At 39.2% G+C, this 26,834-nt stretch overlaps 1 protein-coding gene across 1 annotated transcript in view; it reads left to right on the top strand.

Annotated features, from left to right (window-relative positions):
* The first annotated feature begins 579 nt into the window (after nt 1-579).
* The window catches only part of si:ch211-210g13.5 (inactive phospholipase C-like protein 2), a 65,978-nt gene continuing 39,723 nt past the window's right edge, over nt 580-26,834 (top strand). The window contains exon 1 of the mRNA XM_005920347.3: nt 580-1,450. Within this exon, the coding sequence (XP_005920409.1) occupies nt 1,148-1,450 (303 nt within the window). The 5' untranslated portion in view covers nt 580-1,147. The remainder of the gene's footprint in view (nt 1,451-26,834) is intronic.

Genomic DNA, 26,834 nt, shown 5'->3' with positions numbered 1-26,834 from the left:
ATCATGTAAGTGAAATCCCCCAATACAGTGTGGGCTCAAGGGCCCAGGTATTAATTTTTATAAAACACCCACTCCTTTCTCACTAGATTCATTTGTTTTAAAGTTTTGACCACGTTTGATGTTGTTTAAATGAATTTTTATTTATTTTTGACCTCAAAAGTTGGTGTATTTTCTTTTTTCTATTGGTTTTTGCAATAAACCATATGGGTACTGATAAAGAAATTCATAAAGTGTATCTTCACTAAAATGAGCTAGAGTAAATCGCTGTATTTTAAATAGTAGTTTTAAGATTTAAATTTTTTTTTTTTTTTTACATTTTTATGTATTATTTCCATGTTTCATTTTATTCTTGGCTCTTTAATAGGCTTCCTGGAGCGTCCTCTAGTGGAGACTGCAGCCTGCTTGGCAGAGAGAGTTTGTGAGTTAGTTACGAGCGCTTATTTTGACAAAAATGTCTGCTGAGACATTAAAACTGTAGAAATGTTAAAATGCTCATCCCAAATTCCAAAACACTCACACAAACGTGGTGAGCTTGCTTCAAAGCTTAGTGACTCTGCGCGTGCACGTCAAGGAATCGAGCCGTGATTGCGCACGCGACACTGATGGAGTGGTGCACGCACTTGTCCGTGTGCGCACGCGTTTATGCGAGTGCGCTCTCACGTTCTTGAATTTGTCCCGCGGATGCCTGAGAGGGGAAGATCTCCTCCAGTTTGCAAGCACTGCAAAAGTGTTGCTGGCACGAGGCGATGCGCGCAGAGTCTAGAGAAGCGGACGTGGTGAGAGAAACAGATTTTTTTCAGGGCAAGGAGACGAAACTGCAAGCGATAAACAGGAGCGACATCCTCAAACCCCGATCATAAGTCTGTATTTCCATTTTTTTTTTTATGAGCACGCGCTTCCAGAAAGCGAAGCGGGAGACGTCGCGCGTGTGGGGTGCACCGTCTGCTTGTTATTTCACCAGGACAGTTCAGTCTGACCGGCCTGGCTCTCGAGTACCAACGCTGCCGTGCGCTCCGATGATGGACCAGCCTCGGTAATTCGGTGAAGGAGACGAGCCGCCCGGATGACAGCAAGTCCACCGTGGTTTGAGAAAATGGGTTGTTTTTACATTGTGGCGGGGAGGGCTCTGCTGTAACACCGGCGGATCATGGCAGGGGTACACGCTTCAGATGGGGTGTCGGGACATTTATTGGATCCTGCCATCAGCGCCCCGCCAGCTCAGGGCGCGACCAACGCTGCGGGGATCACCGGCGATGCGGCCACTCTACCTCCGACCGGTACCCGGACGTACTTGGAGGTGTCGGCCGCCGCTCAGGGGTACGGGGCGGAGGGAGTTTACACCAATGGACGGTACAGGGACCACGGCAGTCCAAGGATCGGGAGTGGCAGCCGTGATAATTCAGCGGAGAGAAGTCAGGGAGCTGGAAACACACCTTGCGGCATCATGAAGGTTGGCGATCACTTATTCTCATTGTCACCGATCCTCAAGGTGACACAAGGAGAATTTGCAAAGTGGCGGTGCTACAGCTGTAAAGCAAGGCAGGCAGTAAAAATGTGTGCGCGGACTTCCAGAGTTTCCGTAAATGCCCCATAAAAAAATGAGAATTAGGCAGCTTTCAGTTTTGCAGCGCCCCGTAGAACTTTGGCATAATGTCAAAATTCATAGCCTTATGGGAACAAAGCCGAAAAGTTCGTTAAGGTTTCCATAGAACATCTTTATTTTGTTTTTCATGTGTGGATTTTCCTGCTTAGTGTCAAACCAGTCGAGACACTTTCAGTCACCTTGAAAACCTGATATTAGGTTACCGTAAAGGTCCATATTATAATAATATTAGTTATCCTTAGGTTGTATCTAAATTGGAATTTGTTACAGGGGTAAGAAATGTGGAAGTGAAAGTAAGTCGGACTGATGGTGTGTAGAATTTGGTGTCCTTTGAAACTTTTTTCCCACAATATAAATTTAGATCGTTGGCCGGGGCATGCGCATTTCTTCTTATAGCTCCTTCAGTAATGGATAGTGTCATTCTAATGTTTTTAATGGCGCGCAACCCTAATTAGTGCTCCCATTAATAGAGGTTAATTAACTTGTCTTCCACAAACCTGCACTGTCAAAGTGGCAAGTTTCCTCATGTTATATATAATGTGACTCTACATGCTTTTAGTAGGCTACTGCATAATATCTGCCTTGTTGCAGTCTGTTAGCGCGACAGATCACCATGGGGTCTCTGGTGGATATAGAAGTATTATGGAGGTGGGACACACTGGAGAGTTGCAGTCTGTCATATCAGACTCAGCTTGCATAGCAACTGACAGCATGCAGGCAGGTTATTTGTTACCCCCCATTATTGGATTTCCCCTGAATGTGAACAGACACAAAGTACTCTCCTTCAGACCTTCAAACAAACACATAGGCACACACATCTATGAACTTTCAGATGTAAAATCCACTGCAAATTCCATTTATAGTGCCAGTAAAATAGCTATAAAGGAGCCAGTCTGCAGTTTACATTCCTTAAAAAACATACATATTTGTCACAAACAAAATATGATCTCAAACCTCAGGTTGTGTGTTTTATTCATAACAAACCTTCAAGGCTGATGGCTGATTGGAATCAACAAAAAAAGAAAAAAGAATACAGTAGATATTTGAATATCCTGAATTATCTGTGGAAAACGCTTATCATCAGAGTGTTACTTAGTTACAAGTGATACCTATGTGATGCAGTATGGTCTCTTCTGAGAGGTGCACTGATGTGTCTGAGGCGCTTTTTCCTGTTGGATGTCTGTGTGCGCTTGACTGCATCATGCATGTCCTTGGTGAAATAGAGTAGAAGGTACATAAGATAGAATTTTGGAGCAAAAAGAAGGCCAGACTGATAAAAACACAAGGAAACTACAAACTGGGCATAGTTTGACTTCCCTTTTTTATGTTACACGTTACGTGGTACAGTGTTAAGTTTAGAAAAGTCCTCTGCTCTATAAGCTTACTATGATACATCAAATATTGTTACAGTTGCTTGTCTTGACATGTAGAAGAACGTGTAGATATTCGCCGACAGACATTCATATCTTGAAATGTTACTTTCTAATCTTCATCGTGCATCCAAGTAGGGTTTAATTTCTCTGGTCGGTGCTAGAACGATGCACTCCACTAATAAGATAACGATAAAGTATACACTGGTCAAGTGGGGCATGGCGGGAAAATAGATCAACCATTCTATGCAGTTGGTTTCTGTGTAGCTTCAGCGCACATGACTGCTTTTCAGCAGTTTACTGCATGTCTGTTTAAGCCAAGATCTAAAAGGTGAAGGAGTTGTGGGTGCATGGGAATCAGGAAGCAAGCAAGCTATTCCAGCATTGCATCGGAACATTAACTTGGCCCTCGGTATGCAAATCTTGGAAGGAAGGAGTTTGCATGTTTGTCCTCTTCTAATTTCCTAAGCGGGGTGACATTTTCGTGGTGGAGAGACTGCAAAGTGGCTGGGGAGGTGGGTAGGTGGGGGGTGTTTGTGATGCAGCCTTGTTATGTAATGCTGGATTGTGGACAGCTGCAAGGCCGGCTCCAGCCTGGCTGCAGGGTGGAGGGGACTGACAACTAGCGCAGCTAGTGAAGCAGCAACCAGTGTTTTACGAAGCATGTAAGGCGGATAGTCTTGCAAGTCAACATAATATACAGTACATTTAGCATATTGTTCCATTCATCTTTATGCATTCTAGATGGGTTTTTTTCAGGCGAGTACAGGCAAGGTAAAGCATTTTGACCTGCAAAGTCAGGTTCTAATTTATTAGGAAAGCACAGACATAAATGATATAAACCCACTTCAACAAAAAATAAAAATCAATACGGGTCACACTGTTATCAGTTGTACATGCATAAGAACATCTCACCCTTTCACCTCTTTTCTCTTTTGCCACGAGAGGCAGGACATCACTTCAACTTTTCATTGATCTCATGTAATAGATTTGAGTCAAAATGACTCAGTGTACCCCTCCCCACCTCCAGAATGCAATAGAATACTTTAAAAGAGCCTGACCTTGCGAGGGGATTAATCCACTGAGTAAAGTGAATGTCCTGGATGAAGATAGGGGCAGGTAAATGCTATGTTCAAATAATCTGAGATGAGACATCAAGTAATTTACAAATTTGCATGCAGCTCATGCAATTTAAAGATAGATGTTGAGAATGTTTTTTTCTTTTATCTGAAGGACAAAATATTCTCTGGGTTAAAACCAAGAAAGACAAGATTTTTGGCACTCTTGCCTCTGTTAGAGAAAAGCGTTCTGCCAAATAATGCCAAATAATCCTCAGCGCTGAAATGTTCCTTTCAATCTCAAGGTCATAGCCCTCCACTTATTTATCATATAAATAGAAAGAGCAGTTTATTACTATGTTTGACTACCCCTGGTCTCGATAACAAATTCAGGACATCCTTCCCTTGTCTCAGCCAGATGACCTGTGTGGTATCAGTGTTAAAGCTGACCAGGCAGATATCAGTGGATTTCATAACGCTCCAAGGTTGATGAGAGAGCAGTCCTAGTTCATGCCACAGGGGTTTTGTATGATTAATTAGGAATGGTCACCATGACATGAACTGTTATTTTAATTTGAATCTCCTTATTTGAATTATTTCTGGAGGATTCTTGCAGTTTGATTATATTTTTCAGTATACCGACTTCACACATGCTTCCTTACTTTTTACGAGAACAGAATAACAGAATTCTTCGAAGACAGACCTTCTGGTTTGTATTATTCCAGTAAAATTTAAAACATGTCGAACACCTGGATAGAAACATAGCTGTAGGGGATATTTCGCGTATGAGGACAGTGTCTTAAATCTCTGCCTCTGAGTCTGGCTATTGTTTCACTAATGTGAGCTTTGTCTGATCCTTTCCAGGGCTGAGGACAACTCAGTACAAGCCTGAACTAATAACACTGATTACATATAGAGGGATCATCTGAGATGATGAAAATGAGAATTGGAATAAGAACCTGTTTATGCATCACTACTCCCATCACAGGCTTTATGAAAAATAATAGCTTTCTCCAGAAACTTAATTTAAAGGGAATATGGGTACAGATAACTCAAGTTTAGGTAAAATGTGTGTCTGTTCATGGATTTCAAAGAGCATAAGTAATTCCCATGTGTCCTGCAGCAGCAACTTGTACTAAACGCCTGGATATTTTTGGAAGGCAGAGATCTGCACTGCGTTGAAAAAGAGGCACCAGAAGATGTGAAGCGGTGATTACAGACGTCTGGGGCTGCTGAATCATCGCTCGCTCTCTTGGCTCGTGTTCTAAAAGCAGCAATCTGCGAAATACAAACATCTCAAATAGGCTTTATTGTATGTGAAACCGCAGCTTCGCATCAATTGGGGAGGTAAATCATAAACAGTTTTGTAAAGGTCACTCACCAAAAGGAACGAGAACAAGCTCACAATCACCCAAATCCAGTTATTGAACAACAGTGATTTTAGAATGTAGAATTATGTGTGTTTTAAGTTTTTGACTTGCTATTTTAAGCATATTTGATAGGCATAACAAAACGACTTTCCTCCCTTGAAGCTGACTTGCGTCATAAAGTATAGAAAGGACAAGCAGCATAAGTGCAGCATGGTGTCATAGTGGTTAGCAATGGTGCCTCCCAGCAAGAAGGTCTTTTGACTTTGAGGTGGTGACTCTAAATTGGTTGTGGATGTGAGGTAGATAAAGCGCTTAAAGTGCAGAGAATAAAGCGCTGTGTGAATGTGTGGTAAAAAGTAGCTTGGAGTCTAAAGCGCTTTAAATGCCAGTACGTTTGATCTGGTCAATGGGAAAATTTGATATATTTGAGCCACTGTCCTTATTGGAGTTTTTGAAGCTTGGTTATAAACGCTTTCAAGAAACAGATCAAACTTATCCAGGTTATTATTGATGACTAGGCAAATTTCTAAATACAGTTCTAGCAAAGATTTGGAGATTTTTATAGCAGCTTCTTTAAAAATTGTTAAAAGGTCTCACGAACGAGTCAAGTTTCTCTTGTACTTTTGGCCATTCATGTGCGTGGAGCAAAGGTGCCTCCTAATCCTTTGTCCTGGTTTATTCCCTTGAAGGATACCGATTTTAACTATAACCCCAATTACCCATGTGTCAAATTGCAAAGAGATCAAACGAGAACAAGTGATTTGATTGGACACCGTCAGGGAGTGTTTGAGGTGATGGCTTATCTTGATGATCCTTGAGGGATGTGCACAACAGTGATGTCATCAGAGGATAGGCAGGTTGTCTATGTCAATGTGGTACTCATGCCAGAGAAAATCTGCGGCTGAAACAATCCAGGCAGGGCATTGGTTTGGACATACACTGTAGTAGAGTCTGGTATGGTCTTGGCTCTTCTGTAGAGTGGTTGTAAGGTTGAATAATGGTCAGATATGTCATCTGATCATCCCCAGGTTTATCTGAGCTAGGGGATGAGAGGTTTGAAAGATAATGTCTGTGAGAACTGCACCATCTCCATCAGGCTTTGCTTTTGCATGCGTTTACTGCCTTCATGCCACTTCCTCTCATCACATGTTTTTTTTTCTGTCAATATACAGTAAGACAGAAAGTGAATGTAACAGTGCCTCCTCAAGAGTACTTTCTGTGAATGATGAAACAATTTGCAATCCTTTGCAAAATACAAAAGCCGCATGTTTCGAACCATGAACGTCTCGGACGGATGATGACTTTTTTTTTTAATGCCAATTGCATAATTAGTTCTGTTTATTAGTAAGAATATTGACTGGTCCCCTCACTGATTCCCACTTAGAGTTCTGTGTGGAAAAAAACATGCTAGTTTTTGATGCAGGTTTTTGGTACGAGCAGAACTGTTTGTTATCTTTGAATCTGTACATGCTGTAGAAATAAAGAGGGAAAAACCTCAAAGCAAAAGCTTCGCTGTCGGTACAAATGCTCTACTGTCATAAGGCTTATTTTACTGTTACTGTTCCATTGTGCAACTGTCAGAAAAACATGCCAGCATTGATAAAAGGAACAAAGGATTGGGAGGTTTACAATTCTTTTGGATTGGATCATTCCAACTGGAACCAGTCAAGCTGTTGTGGCTGATAATAAATGAGGCAGTAATAACTATTGAGTACAAATGGATAGGAATATGAAATCCCTTTAGTATGGTGATCAGGATCACGTGTTACCATGATCACATATGCACATAGGTGCCCGTGTGCACAGACACACACTTACACAGAAACACAAGAGGAGAAAAGAAGGCTAGTGCTAACACATATTAAAATCAGTTTTTTCATTTATTTTATTGACTCCGTCATTCTTAGGTTTGGTCTGTCAGATAGAGAGCTCTGTCTTCACGTTTGCATCATTTATTCATCATCTTCTGCAGACAAGCCATGCCAGGGTGGTCAGGAAGACTTATCTCTGAGACTGAAATTTGAACATGAGGAGAACCTGAACAGTAGAGGGAATGATGTGAGGGATATGGAAATTTCTACCAGTTGTATGCGACAAAAGACTGAACTTTCTGTGAGAATACAATAAGATGAGAGAAAGTTAATATTGTAAGATAAGACCAGAGATTTGCTGGAGGAAGAAAGCGAGTCAGCATCTGACCGTCTGACCTTCTGGGTAGATTTACATGAAAGCATATCAGAGCTAGTTTTATGTTTATGTTAAAGATATTAGTAAAGCTTAAAGTCAATATTACCGGCAACCAGTGATGGGAATAACGGCGTTACAAGTAACTGCGGTACTAACGGCGTTACTTTTTTCAGTAACGAGTAATCTAACTAATTGCTATTCCTATCGTTACAACGCCGTTACAGTTACTAACAAGGAAACGCGGTGGGAAGAAGTAAACACTTATTTAATCCCACCCCTTTGCCATAAGTTGTCATATAGTAGTTTTTACCTTTAAAATAGTTTTTAAAGGTAAAATGTTGAGGGAAAATCAAAAGTAGTTAAAAATGGCCAGTTATACCCTGGACCCCAGAGGGTTAAACGTTTTTTTAAAGTAACGCAATAGTTACTTTTCAAGTAATTAATTACTTTTAGAATATTGTAACTCTGTTACTAACTCAGTTACTTTTTTGAAGAAGTAACTAGTAACTATAGTTAATTACTTTTTCAAAGTAACGTTCAAAGTAACTGCTGGCAACAGTAATTCCCCTACAGGGAAAAAAAGAAGGTACTGCTGCACTTTTGTTGTCATATTTTACAACAGAATAAGGGCATGTATGACTATACAACACTGAAATACACCTTTTAGACTACTATACATAAATGAGGTTCTAATGTCATCAAGCGAAGTCCAGCATAAATGCATAAATGAGTTTACTGTTCTGAGCCTATCCTGGCTGTCATAGTGTAAGAGCAGGGTATACCCTGGACAGGTTGCCAATCTGTTGCAAAACTAAGGCATATAGAAAGGCAGCCAGTCAAACTGACAGCCAATTTAGAACGATCAATTAACTTAACCCCATGCATGTCTTTGGACTGTGGGAGGAAGCTGGAGTGCCAGGAGAAAACCCACAAGACACTGGAAGAACATACAAACAGACTGGGTTCAAACTAGAGCTGGGCGATAGAACGATAACGATATGTATCGCGATATAACTTTTACTCGATAGAGAAATTAAGCTATCGCGATAGACCTCGCCGCTCTTGTCCTCTTAAAAAAAAACAAAAAAAAAAACAGCCAATCCAAATTAAGTAGCGCAGAGCCGAACCAATCACAGCCGCAGCGTCACGTCGCGTGACTTGTTACGTACAGCACAAGTGCCAAGCCGCACGTGTGTTTGTTTGGGAAGCAGCCAGCGGGTAATGGAGCCAGCGCGTATTGGAGGAAATGAGTGTGCCGACTAGAAAAATCAACCGAGCGTGACCGAAGAGAAAACAGATGACGGTTCCAATGCCGGAGAGATTGTCGAACGGAAGAGCCATAGAAGTTCCGTAGTGTGAAGGTATTTCGGCTATTTCAAGTCTGACAAAAAACAGAGTAGCGTGCACTGTAAATTGTGCCGAAAGCAAGTCTGGAAATACAATAAACTGGTGCATGCGTCACACTGTGCGCCACGTTATTGTTTCGGTGAAATGAATTTCTACAATACTGTTACTGTTAATTCTACTCTCTGCAGTGTTTAAATGCTTACATATACACACAGTTACTGTCCGTCCACACATACGGCTCGGTTCTGCTTCTATGCCCCAGCTTTGTTTACTTTTTCCCACCGAGGCTTCTAGACTTCTGATTGGCCAACATTTCTGCACGGTTAGGAATCTAGCGCCACCTGCTGCTTTGGCATGTTCATAGCAGCGTTTTCCTTCATTTCTGCCTTTATGTGTGGACGGGATTATTTTTTAAAACGAAAACGGAAAATCTCCGTTTTCAAAAATACCCGTGTACGTGTGACTGGAAGCGCTAATTCGTCATTCGGCTTTTGTCAGACTAAAGTAACTGTTAAAACTGTTTGAAAAGCTAAGCTATACAACAAGGAGAGATTGAGAATTTCCTTTTAGTTCTCAGTTTATTTGATATTGACAAAAGTTAGTCAGTTTTGTCTGTTCTTCTGTAAAACAAACTAAGATTTATTTTTAGAATTAATATTTTGTTTCTAAGTGGAATTGACAATTTAGTCTGTTTCGTTTGTTCTATTTTGAAACTTAAACGCTTTAGCGGCTGCCTTTTGTGTAGTTTGCAATATTTGCCTTTATTTATCTGAAAAAGTCTCATGTTCCTTAAGTACATCTACCCTGTTGAACTTATTATGGGAAATAAATATTTAAAAACAAGCTGCTGATTATTTCACATTTTACTTGTGAGCAACGGCACATTTAAATCTTACAAATATAGTTATTTGGCTTATATCGTGATAGATATCGTTATCGCCTGAAATGAAAAAAACATATCGTGATATGAAAAAATCTCATATCGCCCAGCTCTAGTTCAAACCCAGGTCCTTCTTGCTATGAAGAAAGAGCTGTGGTGCTGACCGCTGCACCACGGTGTCCCCCCCCTCCCCCTTTATTTGTGTATTTAATTCATTCATGTGGATTTCCATGAATGAACCAGTTAGCACTTGCATCGATTGCTTCTGTTGCTGAAATCTTTAGAACTTTAGGGTTAAAAAAAGCAGTGTATGAGGCTTGTCTCCACTCCAGCCTGTCTCATCAGCATTTACAGCTATCGGTATCCAGCGCTGTCCTGCATCATGTTTGCTGTCGCCAAGTTTCTACAGCTATGAGCACTGATTGGTTTAAAGAGACCTGTAGCTTAATCATGCTCTCTGGTTTCAGTATTTCTTTCTTCTTGTCAGCATGGATACTCGTGTACTCGATTTCTGTGTACCCACTTTACTAGATATTTAGTTATTAATTTTTTTACGTGTGTTTTATGTTTCCGCTTCGAGGCGCTCACCATGTCAAGACCTAGCCAACCTCAAACCTCAGCATATTTACACCTTTCATAATCGTGGGACTGATCTTATGTAACTCACACTGAAAGCTGGACTGCACAAGTGCATTTTTCTGCTTCTTAGATGTGAAGAGGAGCTTGCTTTGTTTTTACGTCTCTGTTGATAGATGCATCGTGAAATTACTGTATTTTATAATCTGTTTTTGGCTTTCAGTCAAATATTTGTGGTTTCAGGGTGTAAATTTCAATACTTCTTTCTGCTGCTGACTGAAATGCATGTTCAACACAAAGTAACAAAACCTGCCAAGTAGACCAAAATATCGAAAGTCTGATTCAGTTTGTAGTCTTTGTTGTTTAGATTTTTAATCATTGATCAGACAATTTCAAGTTTAATGCTTATTCTATTAGAGACTTTATTAATAATTGTGTTTGCTTAGCAAAACATTAAAGACATTAAATGTCCAGTAGAAATGACAAACAGCAGCAATGATTAGCTTGACGAAAATTACTGTCTCTAAAATTGATGCTCCTTTAAATGATCATTCAGATGATGCTTGTAGGCTGACTCTTCACTCAGTCTTATTTAAAACCGCAACTTAATACACAGAGTTATATGAAATTTTCAGCCTTCACATTGAGCATTGTGCTTGTCAAGATGCCAACTTCAGGTAATCAGCGCAGAGTACTGTATAACCGCAAACCTTATTGTGTGAAAATCATTGTGTGCATAATACCAAGCTCCCTTCACTTTTTGCTATGCTTTTAAAAAACAAAACAAAACCAGTGCAATGCATTGCAAAAGCATTATTCAAATTGCCCAAAGCATTATGCAAAACTGATACTGAAAGCAAGACTCAGCGCTCTTTTGGGTGGTAAAAACTTGTGTGATCAGGTTCCTGTCTACTAACTGTGCAACTGTTGTACTCACTATTATGAATCTAACTACTGGAACTCTGTCAGTGTCCAATTACACATTTAAGCTTTTGGGCTTTATGGTTAGTGATTGAAGCAGCACAGCACCGAGGCTCATAAACAGTATTGGCTAGAATCTAAAGGCCTGTTGTCAGCTCAGCTATGCTTTATGCTTTCTTACCGTTGTGGCTGACGATAGCCACTAGTACAGAGAGTTTGCCAAGAATTCACAGATGGTCCCATTTTTCTCTTTCTCTGGCACAGATTACATATGAACAGGGAATTAAGTATAAGAGCTTAATGTTCATATAAATGGGAAGAGATATGATATAGAATTTAATTGTCTTGTTGTGTGATTCAATTATTGACCCTTTCTGGGAATTTTTTGTTTGTGTCTTTGTGTCTCATTTCATCCAGGAAGTGCTTAGTTTAAGCCTTGTCATTTGTGCATCTGATGGTTTGTGGAATTTGCCAGAGTTGCTGTGTCTGCCCAGTCATTCTTTAACTGCATCACCTACACAAACGGAACATGAGTTGGAATCAAATTTACCTCAAACTTTTAAAGCAAGATCTTAACTCCCAGTAATTCTGCTGTTTGTTTGAAATCTTGCGCAGATGCTGCTTAGACCATATGCCTGGTTTATTTTAAAGATGTAAAAGTGGCTGTGTCTTGTGCCGCTGTGTCCTCAGTGATGCTTTCTGTGACCTAGTATGTATTGCCCCAGGGTGTCTTTCTGCAGGTTACAGTGCAAGCACAGACATGTGACTCAAACATTCCACTGATGCTCTGAAGACACGCACACACACGCACACATGCACATTAATAATTTCAATGCATATGCATATATAAATGGCTCTTTTGCATTGCACAACTGTGTTTTTGTGTTTCCAGTTCTGTTTATCTGTTCTTTACATCACCTGTCCACTAAATGTCTGCAGTATTGTATTATATGTGTGCACTATATATATGTACTGGTAGTTATTGACAAATTTTAGGATTGGCAGACTAAGCTCAGGGGTGTCTTGCAATAGCTTTCTATTTGCAATGGACTTCTGGTCTGCCTTCCCAAAGCTGCTGAATGTACTGTGCATCGGTTTGTATATTTATATTTTCTCTAAAAGTACACAGTTTGTGTGTGACTAGAGAACAGATAGGGCTTTGCTGTGACTTTGGAGTAAAGGATTATATGTGTGTTCTTTTCATTGCATGTGTAGGGTTCATGAGAGACATAGATCTGGACTTTACAGTGTGAAATATGATACTATGCAGTGAGCTCTTCCTGGAGCTGGGAAAATAATAGACGGAGAGGGAGGAAGGAGAAGAGGCACAACCTGAAAGCAAATGAGAGAGAGTCGGTTTTCTTGAAATGAAAAGATAGAATTCATATTTAATAGCGCAATTTGTAGAATAAGAGGTTGTCACAGGGGTTGCTGTTCTATCTGTTAAGCCGTGTTGACATAGTGAAGGCTCATTCATCATCATGTACTGATATTTGTGTTTTAATACTGACTTGGAGGATCCTTGAATCAGTCTAGAATACATCAACAGCGGAAATTTATCCAACAACCAACCTGCATGTTGATCTGATGGATAACAAATAGAGTAATGGCTTGCTGTAAGGACCAGGCATCTCGACTTTGCTTGATGACATTAGAAACAGTCTGCCAGGAAGCAAAACTTTGACAGAGGAACAGTGGTTTTCTTCACTTCTTCTTCACTCATCTCTTTTAACCGGTGGTGGTTTATACACCAGTCCTCATTTGTGTTTAGTCCTGTTTCCTCTACCCTCACTCCTAATCGGTTGCCCTCCGGCAGATTCAGACTTCAGATTCAGGAGGTTTCTTTTTGTTAAAAGGAAGTTTTTCCTTTCCTTTCCTTCACCAGGTTCTTGCTCGTTGGGGGTTGTCTGAGTGTTGGGGTTGTCTGAGTGTTAGGGTTTCTCTGTATTATTGTAGGGCAGAGGTCTCGAACTCCAGTCCTCGAAGGCCACTGTCCGGAAACTTTTCCATGTGTCCCTGTTGCAACACACCTGAATACAATTAGTAGGTCATTAGCAAGACTATAGAACTTGACTGCATGCTGAGGTGGCAGTTCAGCCAATTGATTCATGTTACAGCAGCTCATGAGTGAATGAACACAGTGCAATAAAAGTATATTTTTTTCCAAACACTTACATTTACTTAAATTTACTTGAGTAGGGTTAGGGGTTTCCACTTCAGCATGCAATCGAAATCTCTTCTCTTGCTCATGACCTACTAATCTTATTCAGGTGTTTTGCAACAGGGACACATGGAAAAGTTTCAGGACACCGGCCCTCGAGGAGTGGACTTCGAGACCCCTGTTACAGGGTCTTTACCTTTAGATATAAAGTGCCTTGAGGAGACTGTTGTTGTGAGTTGGCACGACATAAATAAAACTGAATTGAATTGGTCCCTGCTCAGCCTAAAAGCAACCCCCAGCCTTCTGTGTTGTCTTCTGCCCAGCCTGTTCTTTAGCTGTTTTTGCTTTACTTCAGCATGATTGACAAGAGCTCTGAATCATAGACTGTTTAAAAAGGAAAACAGCTTCTTACTTACTTCTTACTTTTCTAATGTTGGACTGGGGAAAGACTGGTTGCGAACATGACTAACTATTCTGTCTTTAGGCCCAAAATGGTTCGGGTGCTACTTAGCAACTAAATTCACGTCTCTGCATCATAATACATAGAGGTTCTTAGAGTTGTCATTCAATTTTTTGAACCACTTAAAAAATATTAATGAACTCTGCTAACTGCTGCTTTAAGGGACAGGAAATGGAAAGAAACAGGTTCTAGACCACAATCTGCCTGTGTGTCTTAAACCATATGATTGATGCATGGTGTGACAGCTGACACTGGCTAAATGCTCAAGTAGCAGGAATAGTATATCCACCACCTTGTGTTTATTTTTGCTTCTTTGACTGCTGCAGCTCCAGTTGAGCCTATCAGCAAGGAGCAAACACCTTTTTCTATTACAGTAAGAGGAACGATTAGTTGGGAAATGGGTGATAAAACTCTGTGAATAGCAACAAAATGTGTAATGAAATGCCCTGAATTCCTGTGGTTTACCCAACCAGTTCTCTAAACCTTTCTTCTATTTAACAAGTTACTGTAAGATGGATGTCCAGTCTTCAAAACTAGCCGCCATGAGTGTTTGCACCAGTACAGACCAAAAAATCTGCTTTCATAAACTTCAAACATGCCAGAGTAATACATTGCAGGCAACATGCTGGCTCCATGTTTTTGGCTTCTTGGTTGTCACTTGAGTAAAGCAGTTGTGAGCAGGAAATGTTTGAAAACTATGCTGGGTGGTCTGTTATTGGACATTCTGAGCTCTGTCATTCTTAAAAAAAATAATTTACGTATGAGGTGGTTGTTTGAAAATGATGGCAGGGAAATCAACATTGAACAGTTTGCTGTTGGTTTTGACCAAAACAGGCAGGCAGACAGTCAGAAAGGAAAGTTAAAAGTAATGAAATGTCAGATTTCCTTGAATGCATTCCCATGAAGGATTATTGCACCTTCTTACAACTGCAGTTCCATACTTTGAAACTAAAGTAATTAATTTGGAAACTGATAAATATATGCAATTTATTATTAAAGGAGGGAAGCATGTGTAATAATGGCCCTTTATTGAGTTCCTACTACCTAGATGGCCTTTTTATGCATTTACCTTCTTAATGCCATTGCGTAATGTCAGATTCCAATTAGGCTGAACAGAACAGGCCAGTCATAGTAAGTGACTACAAATTCAGCACAGTGTGACCCAGATGTAGACTGCCTTGACAAGTTGTGTGAAAGGAGCGCTTGTTGTCATTGGCTTTTTCTTTCCTTTTTTTTCTAAAATTGAGGCAGTTTAAAGAAATTGGAGGGAAAAAAACAGCTCGACTGTCTGGAATACAGTTTCATTTGTAAGCTTGTGTGTCGGTGTCGCCATATGATTGCACTCAAGGAGTGGATGCAAAGACATGAGTCAGTGTAACTTTGAGTGTGCGATTGTGTAAAAAGGTCAGACACTCGTGCAACACGGAAGCCTGTTTAGTAATCAGGGAGAATTAAGGTCAGTGTGTAGATCTGATTGCCAGTGAGTTGCAGGTGCTGGGAGGTGTGGGTGGCACGCAGCGCGGGCCAAAAATAAACATAAGGATCTCAATTACATCTCATTTTTTTTAAATGGATTTAAATGCATCCACATCCAGCTGAACTTGATTTAATTTGACTGCGTATCCTAACTTTAGAAGGAGAGTAGGACATTCTACGGGAATATACTGGAAACAGGGAATACAACAATCGATGTCAATTTTCCTAATCAAGTGTTGCATTGATTACTCTGAGGGTTAATCATGTTAATCAATATGGACACAAAAGTAAATAATCTTTGCACTAACTTCATTAGTGACTTCTTTCTAGTGGAAGTGGTGGGAAAAGCTTTGAGATCCTAGATTACCTACAGTAGTGTATGTGTTTTATTTGAAATTATTACATTGTTAATAAGGTATCAACCTTGTGGAAGCAATGTTCTACCTACTTTACAGTCGTTTTAAATGGGTGTAATTAGATAAGTGACATAGTCACTGTGGGTTTATTGGTCTCACACTGAATATTGAATCCAATCAATTTAAATCAATTTTGTTTCATTTTTTTAGAAATAGGCCAGGGAGAATGATTATATTATAGTTCTTCCTGTTTAGTTGGCACATAAGTGTGTAAACACAATAAAAGCATGCAATAAAAAGACTTGAAATTGATCACTGAGACAAATTTCTGATTTTGTGCAAACTCACTTAAAAGCCAGTGAATTTTTCTTTTGAATGGTAGTCTTATATCTCAGAACCTGATTGTTTCAGACAAATAAAGCAATTTAAGACATTAGGGTCAGGCTGAGATGAGAGGAAAGCAATTTCTCATGAGCTTAATGGAAGAAGTCTGAGAATATTGTCAAAATCTCACACTGATGTTAATTTGAGCTTGGCTAGGAGAAATAGGCTGGACAAAAAAAGAGGTATGATTTGAAATGTTCCTTTTCTTCTGGATGTTCTGAATGTCAAATGGCCTGCGTTGAACAAGAAGTAGGGGAATAGCATACCGATCAATGTTCAGACATCTCTGGTGAATGCTGTTCAACAGAGGAGAGGAAAAGAGCAAAGATGGAGTATGAAAAGGAGGATGAACAGAGGACTAGACCAAAGGAGAAGGCACTGTGTGTTCTACAGCTATAGGCCATTAGCACCTTCAGTTGGCAGTAAACCTGAACAGTCTTCTCCCAACAGCCCAGTCACGAAGCGGGAGGACGCAGAGAGAGGCAGGGAAGTGAAACACAGATGAACGGAGAGAGTGAAGATATGAGAGCATACATTTTGCATGTACATGCTTCAGTGAAGTCACAAGGGTGTTCCTCCTCCTTCTGCCTCTCTGTCCTCATTTAACCTGAGTATAGCGTGGGTGTTATCTGTAATTTATGAGAAGTTTGACTTAACAAAAAAGTAAAATGCTGTTTGTGTGGGTACCGGATGGATGCTATCTTCCTGAAGAGGCTCACGGTTGTGTTCATCAGATTTAGAGCGCCAACTTGAAATGAATTGTAATACGACTACAAAACAGTGTAGCTGTGTGCCATAGACTGAGGTCCTTACTCACAGGGATCATTTGCATGTGTGTGTGTGTGTGTGTGTGTTCAAATTGATGTGAAAACTAGTTCTAGTTGATCTGGATGGATGAGCTATAATGGCATATTTAATTATATTAAGTATATGGGTGATTCTAATTTTTTGGAGTTTGATATTCAATTCTTAGCTTTCTTTAAAGTTTAGGTTTCAAAATTTATTTACTCAATTTTCAGAGTTTTTTTGCTTTAGTTCTAGTTTGTATTAACGGAATTTAGTCAGTTCCATCATCGTTTCCCCCCGAATGTTAAGTTTATTCACGTGTCTGCGTTTCCTGATTTTCAGTTATTTTACTTTTATATGTTTTGTCTTGCAGTTAGTTTTACTCCCCCTGCTGTCTCAATGCAATTGATTGTCTTTATCTGTGAGATTACTAACATATGCAATTGATTCAAATCCCCTAATTATCGTCTTCTACCTAGTCTGTTTTGCCGTGTCTGTTGATTCCCCCCTTTGTGTTTTTATGAGTTATTTGAATTTTGGGATACCCAGCTTTTGGAGTCTAGTGTATTTCTACATTGACCTGAATGACTGTCTTGCCTTTTGTTAAAGTCAATTGCTTACTGATTACTTAATAATTAATCTATTCATTTTCTATTCAAGGCAATCCAAGTAGTTGATGGAAATGTGGACATTTATACATTAGATTTTTAACAGCATACATGTTAAATGTTGAATGAAGTGACAAACTGGCAGTTAAACTTTTGGCACACCTGATGAGAGTATTGGAAGATCTTTATATTTGTAGTAGGGGCCAGCGATATAACCTCGAAACTATATCACAATAATTCAAGAAACGTTTTTGATGACATTTATGATACAGGAAAAATAGATTGCATCTTGCAGATTGCATCCTGTCATTGATGAATATCTAATTCAAAGAATGAATCTATTGCCATGAGGGGGTTGCTGCAGTAGCTTTATAGTGGAATAAGAGTGTCACAACATTAGTATTGTGGCATGTCCTGTACTCAGTGTGCTATAGACTGGTATTTTTTGTGTTGTGTGTCAGCCTCTCATGGTAAAAGCTACTTAACAACCTCCAGCAAAGCAGGATGCTTTTATAATACAATGAAACAGTCCCTGCTAAAGATGGAAACAACAAACTTGTTTGACTGCTTGAAGTGAAAATACTATTGAGTACAACCAGACTGCAACCAGACTCCTGATGAGGTATCATGGCGAAAAAAGAGGACTTTAAGCACATGGTTAAAAAAGCTCAACCCAAAATGTAACATCCCAGGTAAAAAAAGATTTTCATTTTTTTATGTCACAGTTTTGTGCATCTTGTCCAGAGTTGCAAGGTTAGCATGCTTTTTTTTAAACAGTGAAGCAGACATGGTATGCTTTTACTAACTGAACCTATATTAATGTAAGAGCAATATTAACATGTGAGATTACAAACTTTTTTTTTTTCTTTGCCTCCGTATGCAAACAGTCAGGGTTTAAAGTGAGATTTGGCAGGTGGAAGAGCCCTGATTGGTTGTAGTGGCTCAGCATGGTGAGACAAAATAACAGTAATTTCTATTGTGAGCTTCAGTAGGTTTTCTGTGTGTTCACGATGTGTTTGTCTGACCTGTGCTGATGCTGCTGCTCCTCTGACATTTACTGCTCTTTGTGGGTTTACACAACCGAATTCAACAGGATGTAACCCAATATTTCACCTGCTATCTTTGCTGATTTCCATTCTCTACATGAACAGTATGCTGTTTATACTAGACAGTATAAAGTTAGCATGAAGTTTGAGTTTAAATAATTAATCTTTTTTTTAATTTATATTTATTTATACAAACAAAAATAAATATTGTTTTAATAAGGAACATAAAGTGAGACACAACCTATAAAAACACAAGTAAACAAAAGTAAAAAAATGGGTGTACCATCTAGTTAACAAACAAACACACACACACACACACACACACACACACACACACACACACACAACACACATAAAAACACACACACACACACACATATATATATATACAGAAGTACAGTAACAAAATATTTTTTACTTTGTTACTGTACTTCTGTATAATTTTGTAAAGTATTTTTACTTTATTACCCCTCACCTCTGCCAACCATAAACACCAGAAGTCAAAGGTAAGAGGAAAAGTATCCTAGGTGGTGTTTTACCTGGAAAATGTAAGTAAAAGTATAATTTAACATCTTCTCACTGCGGTTTAACAATAATTACATTAACTTAACTTTGCAACTCTGCAATCTGCTTCTTTGGATGTTTTTTTTCTGTCTTTCAGGCAAGTAAAACAGATTTTTGTTCTAACATGTTGCTATGTATAGTTTATGAGTCCTTACTAGGTGAATATGACAGTGCTGATTAAAAATAATCTATTTATTGTGAGAAGATACATCCATTGGTGGATGGCTAAAGATTGTTTCTCATGTCTCTTCTATGCTTTTGAAATTTTCATTTAGTGACCAATAAATTAAAATGATTAGCCAATATCAGTATTCTGATAAATGGCTAACACTGGCCGATAACATTGGCCAGCCGATATATTTTTCTGCCTCAAGTACGAACTAAATGCTAGCGCAAATGGAAAATGTCCTACTGCTCCAGGTACACATTAAAATTACTATCAACTCAAGTTTTGACTGCCAAAACATGAGCGCCTGCAGATGAGCAAAGGCCACAACTAAAATTTGAGTTCTGAGAAACATTCAAGGAAACTTTTGAATGCGGTAAACAGAGCAGATACATCTAGGTTGTCGGTAATCGAGTCACCTCAGGTAATTAGTATTGATGCTGTATTAACAAACACCTCATGCTAACGAAACTCCCTCAGGCATTACATAAATAGCAAATGGAAACAGGTGGACATTTCCTCTTTGTTTACACTGTTTGTGCTTGTGAGGAGGGTGAAATGTGGTGTGTGTGTGTGTGTGTGTTGTGTTGTTTATGCTGTGGAAGAAGCATTCATGGTGCTACCCCTTGTGGTGCAGCCTCTTTCCTAACTACCACATACACACCAGACTCTAGAGACCAATAGATTCGCAGTGTGTGTGCGTGAGAACCGCCTTAAAAGACTCATACAACCCACACAATGGCACCACAATCGAGCTACCTGCTATCACAGTCGGAGCTGAGTGAGGGGAGCTAAAGTGTGCAGATGAAAGAATGAGAAAAGGAGGTCTGGCAATAAATGCAGCTGAAGGGAAAAAACAGCATTATTTAAAAGTGTTGCTGCACAAGGGAAAAAAAGTGTGATGTATTTTTATGTTCCAGAAATGAAGAAAATAAAAACAAGCAAATTCAGGGGATGAGAGAAAAATGCTGGTAGTACAGGAGTAGATGGAGATTGACAGTGAAAACTGGCAGGAGTGCGGTTGTTTACAAGACAGAGAGGTATTCAGTTAAATGGTGGTGGAATGCAAATAGGAAGGAACAGGAGAAGAAATTAGCGGTGGAGAGGCAACGCTGATGCTGTGCTTAGCTAAATCTTGCTGGCCATTAGATTAGCAGGAAATCTAATGGCAGTGATCTGTACAAATGTTAGTTTATAAAGCACACTGATGATTTGGCAAAGGCCAAACTGCACATCCAGACCAACATCGGATCACAAGCAGAAGCGTACACTCGGCCGCGCGTACACGTGCATTGCTTGCTAACGTTGTTAAATCCTTTCCTTTCTACGCAGAAGTTTGTCCTTGTAGGAGTACATGCTGCTCCTCCCTGTTCTGCTGCTCAGCCCCTCCCACCTGTGTCTAAACTCACTGCCAGAAAAGAGAGAAATAGAGAAGGAGAAGAAAGAAGATCACATTTCCCAGAGTCAATGTTGCATAGGTGATACAGGAATCTGGCAGCCGACTATCAGTAATAAGCATCTACCAGCCCAGCCTGCACCAAGCACATCAACAGCCTCCTCCCCGACATTAAGTATTGATTTCTGACAGACAGGACTTGTGATTGCCAACGTAGATCTGCCACTGTGTTTGTCTCCCCTGACTTGTGTGATACCTGTCATGTATGTGGAGGCATTTGCATGCTTGTGCTGTCAGGGTGATTGCTACATCTCTTATTGATGGAGCTGTTGACTGCGAGTAAATTGAAAGAAAAAAAAAATGCTCGCACAGTGGAAATGTGTTATTGACTGGGGCCATAAAGTAAAGTATATCCCTGCAGTCCCGGAGACGTGAATTGCCATGCACGCCTACTGGGCCCTGGCTTCTAGCTAAATAAAAGAGTCGCTGTGACACTGTGTGAATTATATTCTGTTTTAATGGGGTGCACTTCATATTTAATGTTTCATAATAGGCACATTTGTATGCAAAAACAAATAACTAAACTCCCTATGCATTAGCGTGTTTAAGTATGACAACATCCATCTATCCATCCTCTTCTGCTTATCCATTTCAGGGTAACAGTGGGGGGTCTGGTTCCTATCCAGATGTTATAGGATAACAGGTTTCCAGTCTATCGCAGTGCTAACACAGAGACGGATGGCCTCACATGCACACACATGGCCAATTTAGATTGGCCAATTACCCTAACACGCATGGGTTTGGTGAGGTGAAATTACTTGTCTGGACGTGCCACTGCATCAGGCAATAAACGTGACATATTTTACGTTGGCATGAAATATATATTTTTGTTTAAAAAGAGACAGCCAAAATGAAAAGAGAATCAATGTGGTACCCAGAAATGACACAATAAACAAGGAACTGGAAAGCTGACTGCCATTTAGATCATCCATCTTTGTACTGGAAATGGAAATGCACAAGGCTGTGCAACAGCTTGAAATTTACTCGTGCACTCTTTTTTCTGATGTCCTCGCTGCCATGCTGTCAAGTTTATAGTGATAATGGTGGGTGGCAGATTCACCATAAAAAGAAAGATGCAACTTTTAGAGCAACAAATCCCTTTGTGCTGTTGGTAGAAAATCTCAACAGATTTTTTTAGTTTTTTGTTTAAACAGTTACGTAATATTGTCCTGGAAGTCTTGAGGTTAATAGATGTCCAAAGCAAAGAGTAATTGCCATCGCCACCGTAGAACTAGTTTGTTCCGGTATTAAAATCGTAATGCTAGAAGGACAATCAGAAAGGGCAGACTTATTCCAAAGCCATTTTTTTTATCATGTGTAGGACCTCCCATACTATAACCAGAAATAACATTTGTTCAATTCAATTCAATTCAATTTTATTTATATAGCGCCAAATCCCAACAACAGTTGCCTCAAGGCACTTTATATTGTAAGGTAGACCCTACAATAATACATACAGAGAAAAAAACCCAACAATCATATGACCCCCTATGAGTAAGCACTTTGGCGACTGGGAAGAAAAAACTCCTTTTTAACAGGAAGAAACCTCCGGCAGAACCAGGCTCAGGGAGGGGCGGGGCCATCTGCTGCGACCGGTTGGGGTGCCTTATTAAAGGCATTTTGCTGATTGCTGTATCTGATTCCAAAGAGTTCCTGAGAATTCTTATTTGGCAGCTCTTCTGCTAATTTCCTATGATGGACAAACGTCCTCAGAAACTCTGTTTTCAAACCACATCTTCAATTTTTTGTTTAGCATGTTTAATAGCCATAATTTTGCGTCATTTCTCTATGCTGGGTAATAGCTAACAAAAAGTAGTGTGTTATATATTGTTTTGATAATGTTCTGATTTTAATGATTTAAAATAAACGTTTTAAAAAGTGCTTCTGAGACTGACGGGGAATTGCTGTTATGTAACGTTTGTGTGTGCGTGAATGTGTGAAAGTGACTTGTAAGCCACACAGTACATGAAGGTCAGAATTATTCAATAGTCTAGCCTGCTTTTGAGAGATGCACTGCTTGCATATCAATGAGAAATATTCTCCTCCTGCATGTCTCAACATTTCTTCATGTTTGCAAGATGCTTAATGGAGGAGACACCTAATTTCATGCCTCTGGTCAAGCATCCATTGTGTGTCTCATAATTTTCCTCTCAAATTTGATCTTTTTTTTTTCTTGCCATGAAGGGAGCCTTGCAGTGCCACTGACTCATTTAACCAGTGATTTTCCACTTAGTTATTCATCAGAATTCTTTCTGCTGATTAAAGTGCATCAATCAGGCTGTAGATTTGTTATATCTGTGGAATTTTGTTTTTTAAAAAGCCCAGGGTGACACTTGTAGCCTTTGTGAAGCCTTCAGCTGCACATACGAGCAGGGCAACTCACATTTTTAGACAAAGAAGAAGGGAATTTAATCAAACATGCAATGGTGTGTTTAATTGAAGTGGGAAAATTAAAGCTAAGAAGGCAGAAACTGTGTATTTATTTACTGTATTGTGGTTTTAGTGGGTGTAATTTATTGTTATTATACAGTTTTGATAATCTGTTCTGTATGAACTGATATTTCCCAGTTTCCTTCTCATTCAGTTGATAAACACCATCGTAAGGACTCAAGGTGCTGGTTCTGCTTTATTTCAGATTCAGATTTTTTTTTAAATAATACGATAGATATATTAATCGGTGCCAATATATAGATAGTTGTACCGCAAATTACAAGTGAAATTATGTAATTGTTACATAAGCATGATAATTTGAACATTCAAAGTTAAAAATGTGCTGCAGTGGCTTGTAAAAAATGACAAATGAGCTAAATATGCACAAGTCTGAGTGTTAAACATGAACGACGTCAGCTGTCACACTGGCTTGATCATCCTGAAGTCTCCATGTGAGCTTTTTGTTTATTTATTTCAAGAATCACAACTTTGTCTGGTTTGAGAGCATGACAAAGCGAAAGAGGATGTATAGCTGGAAAATGTTTTCTCTTCACTTTAAAAAGCAGAAGCTGAAAGTTGAGCATTCAGCTAGAAAAAGTGTCAACTTGGCTGTAATTTTGCATGAATGTTTTTGAGTGAGAGAGAGAGAGGGGGGGGCAAAGAGAAACCAAGACATCTGTGAGGTAATGCCTCATAAAATGTTGTCTGTCCCTGTCTGGCTTTATTTTGGAGGCACGGGGGATGCTGGATCGAGTGTGTGCGTCCGCAGCTGCTTGAAAAGAGCCTGTAACAGACAGCTGAGACTGAATTGAAAGGACAGTGACCAGTAAAAATTTGCATGCCTCAAGGCAACTGATGTGATATTTTGCAGGCTTGGGTCAGACGAGTGATTTGCATGCTTGCATCATGCTGACTCAGCACCTAAAGGGAAAGAGAAAAAGCCAGAGGGAGAAGCACTCATGGCAGCTCCTTGCTGCCATTGAACTCTTCTAAAAACAGCTCTGCATCACTCCTTTCCTCTTATCTTTTTATTGATGATTGATGTCTGGTGTGATAAACGTTTTTGCATGCAAACTGAAAAGAATGCTGAAAAACTGAGACAATGCTGTGATTTCATCTGTGTTTTTGTTTTTTCTTTTGGTAACTCTGCTTCAGAAATAAAGCTCAACCTGTGTCCCATTTGTGCTTTCTGCCCTTAACCACTCGGCTAGAAAACACATAAGCAAACACCCACAGCTTCACCTACGTTCTCTAACCCTTCAGTCAACCTATGTATTGATTCCTCACTGGATTTTCACTCAGTTTGAACAAAACTAAAAAAAAAAAATGACTCATTTCTCTGTGTCCATTGTTTTCCTCGTGAACTGGCAGTACACACCGAGATCGGCGTCCTTCAGGACGCCTCTGCATAGCTCCTGAACTCGATACACAAGGCTCAGCGAGTGGTGCAGAGCAGCCCGTCTTGTCATCTCTTACTCGAGATGAGTTGGGCTCCAGCTTCGGTTCTGTCGATGCTCAACACCTACAACTGCTTTGATGAGTAGAATTAGTTATGTGACACTTCAGGGCTAATCATTTTGGCATGGCACATGCATTTTATAGTTGCCAGTAGAATTTCTGTGTCATTAACCCCTCTATAATTTAAGTATATATAATATGGAACTTGGACAATTATGGTAAATTGTGAAGACGTATACACTGAGCAGTGTTTCTTTTTTTTTTTTTTTTTTTGGAGAATATTTTATTGGCAATTTTGTTTATGTATTTCCTCTTCCTGCCCGTTTGTGTCGGATCATAGCGGTTCCTTCTTCTGGTGGCTTTGAGTGTAAATTAACAACTGAAAGACATCGCTGAGTTGCTAAGCAACTTAGACACCCTATTAACCTCATTGTACATCTCTGACTACATTTCAGATGAATGAAATGTAGGAAAAATGCTGTATAAACAGAAAGATACCACTTTGTATGCAGTGCAGCATAGTACACAGTACATAGTGGCTTGTTCTTAGGCTACATCAAGTTGCCAGTTTATAATATTTAGACTACATTCATTTATATGAATCTACACATATATATTAGAGTTGCATATTTAAGTAAACACACTAACAATAAATGTTGACGTTGTGGAGCTGACCTTTTGAAGTTTTTACCGGCAGCAACCGTGAAGGAACTGTATGACAACTGATCAGTAAACAATCAACATAACCTCCCCAAATGAAGCACAGTAATTAATAAAATATAGGTATGAGCTCATGCACAGAAACAAGTAAGGTGATCACTAAACTGTTACATAACAGCATTAATATTTACAGCAATGTCTTAATTTAATAATTCACACTGGAACTGGCAACTGCATATATAGTATATACTGTATAAAGTGAAAGTCAAGAATTTATTAAATTATTTAATGTGAATTTTTTTTAAAAGATATGTTCATAATTGTATCTAAAAGAATCGGTGGATTAGTCTCTACACTGCTGCTCAGTTTATTTTCTTGCCTTGGCAGAAAAGCCATCAGTTTGGCTCACAAGTGTTGTAATTAATAAATCTTTTGGCCTAAGTGTGACAACACTGTTTATTTTATTAGTTGCTCTTTTAATATCCTGCTTTAACAGGAAGGGAGCAGATTTTAAAATACGTCACAGTCATGTAAGAGAAGTCACAGCAAATGGGTTATTCCCTTTTCGAACTTTCTCTTCGAGATAAAACCAAATATTAAAGCATTTAATTTTTTATGCTATGTTTCTTAGAGTGAGTTTGACAAAAGGTTTCTTTTTATTAAGGATTCAATTATCTTAAATATTTACCAGGCCTCTGTTTCTTGCTGTGCATGCTTAAACTGTATATACAGTCTCACAATATTTATGAAAGATAAAAATGTTATGCAAGCTTCCTAGTGTGCACAGAGCATGCAACTTTTTATGAATTCATACAGTCGTAGACTAAATTTTAAACAAAACCTCTCATCGCTATTTTTTTACACTTCTGTCTTGCAAGGCTAGTTAGCATTTATTTACATTTGACTTTCCTCCTGAATGTTTTTTTTTCTGGGCTTTCCCTGTTAGACTGGTTTGTGTTAGACTAATTGCAAAACATGGGTTCAAATTCCCGTCACATATCCTGTATCATAATTTTTTTTATCTTTTTTTATTTATAGATTCTGGAAAAGCAACATATGTCAGTGTCCCTCCATTTTTAACTTCATCATTTTATTTACATGCTGACAGTATGCTGAACACCACATGGTTACTTTCTGTATTTGGTAAATCTTGTTTCATTTTCCAGCAAATATCTTCCCAGTTATCACAGGAAAACTTGTGAATAGTATAAGAATCTGGATGCAGTTATGTAAGCACCCCTAAGGTAGGCCTTTCAGTTACTTATACTCAAGAAATTGGCAGTCAGTTGTAATCGTGGTTCATACTTAGTCAACTTTGACATCACTTCACACTTGTAGCTCATGAAAAAAATCTAATCTGTGTTTGATGGGGAGGAGTTCTGCAATTACACCCTGCTGTGCTCTACTGAAAAACATGGATTAAATATACATATGCATGTGGTATTTTCATTTTTCATTGAAAGTGAATACTGAATCTTCTTTTCTCAGTTCTGCTTCAACATTATGTTTGC

The sequence above is a fragment of the Haplochromis burtoni genome, unplaced genomic scaffold (genome assembly GCF_018398535.1).
Source record: "Haplochromis burtoni strain Fernald_Lab_line unplaced genomic scaffold, NCSU_Asbu1 Contig_21, whole genome shotgun sequence".
Taxonomy (NCBI): domain Eukaryota; kingdom Metazoa; phylum Chordata; class Actinopteri; order Cichliformes; family Cichlidae; genus Haplochromis; species Haplochromis burtoni.
The sequence above is the reverse complement of the archived record's forward strand: the minus strand, read 5'-3'. Positions and strand labels throughout refer to the sequence as shown.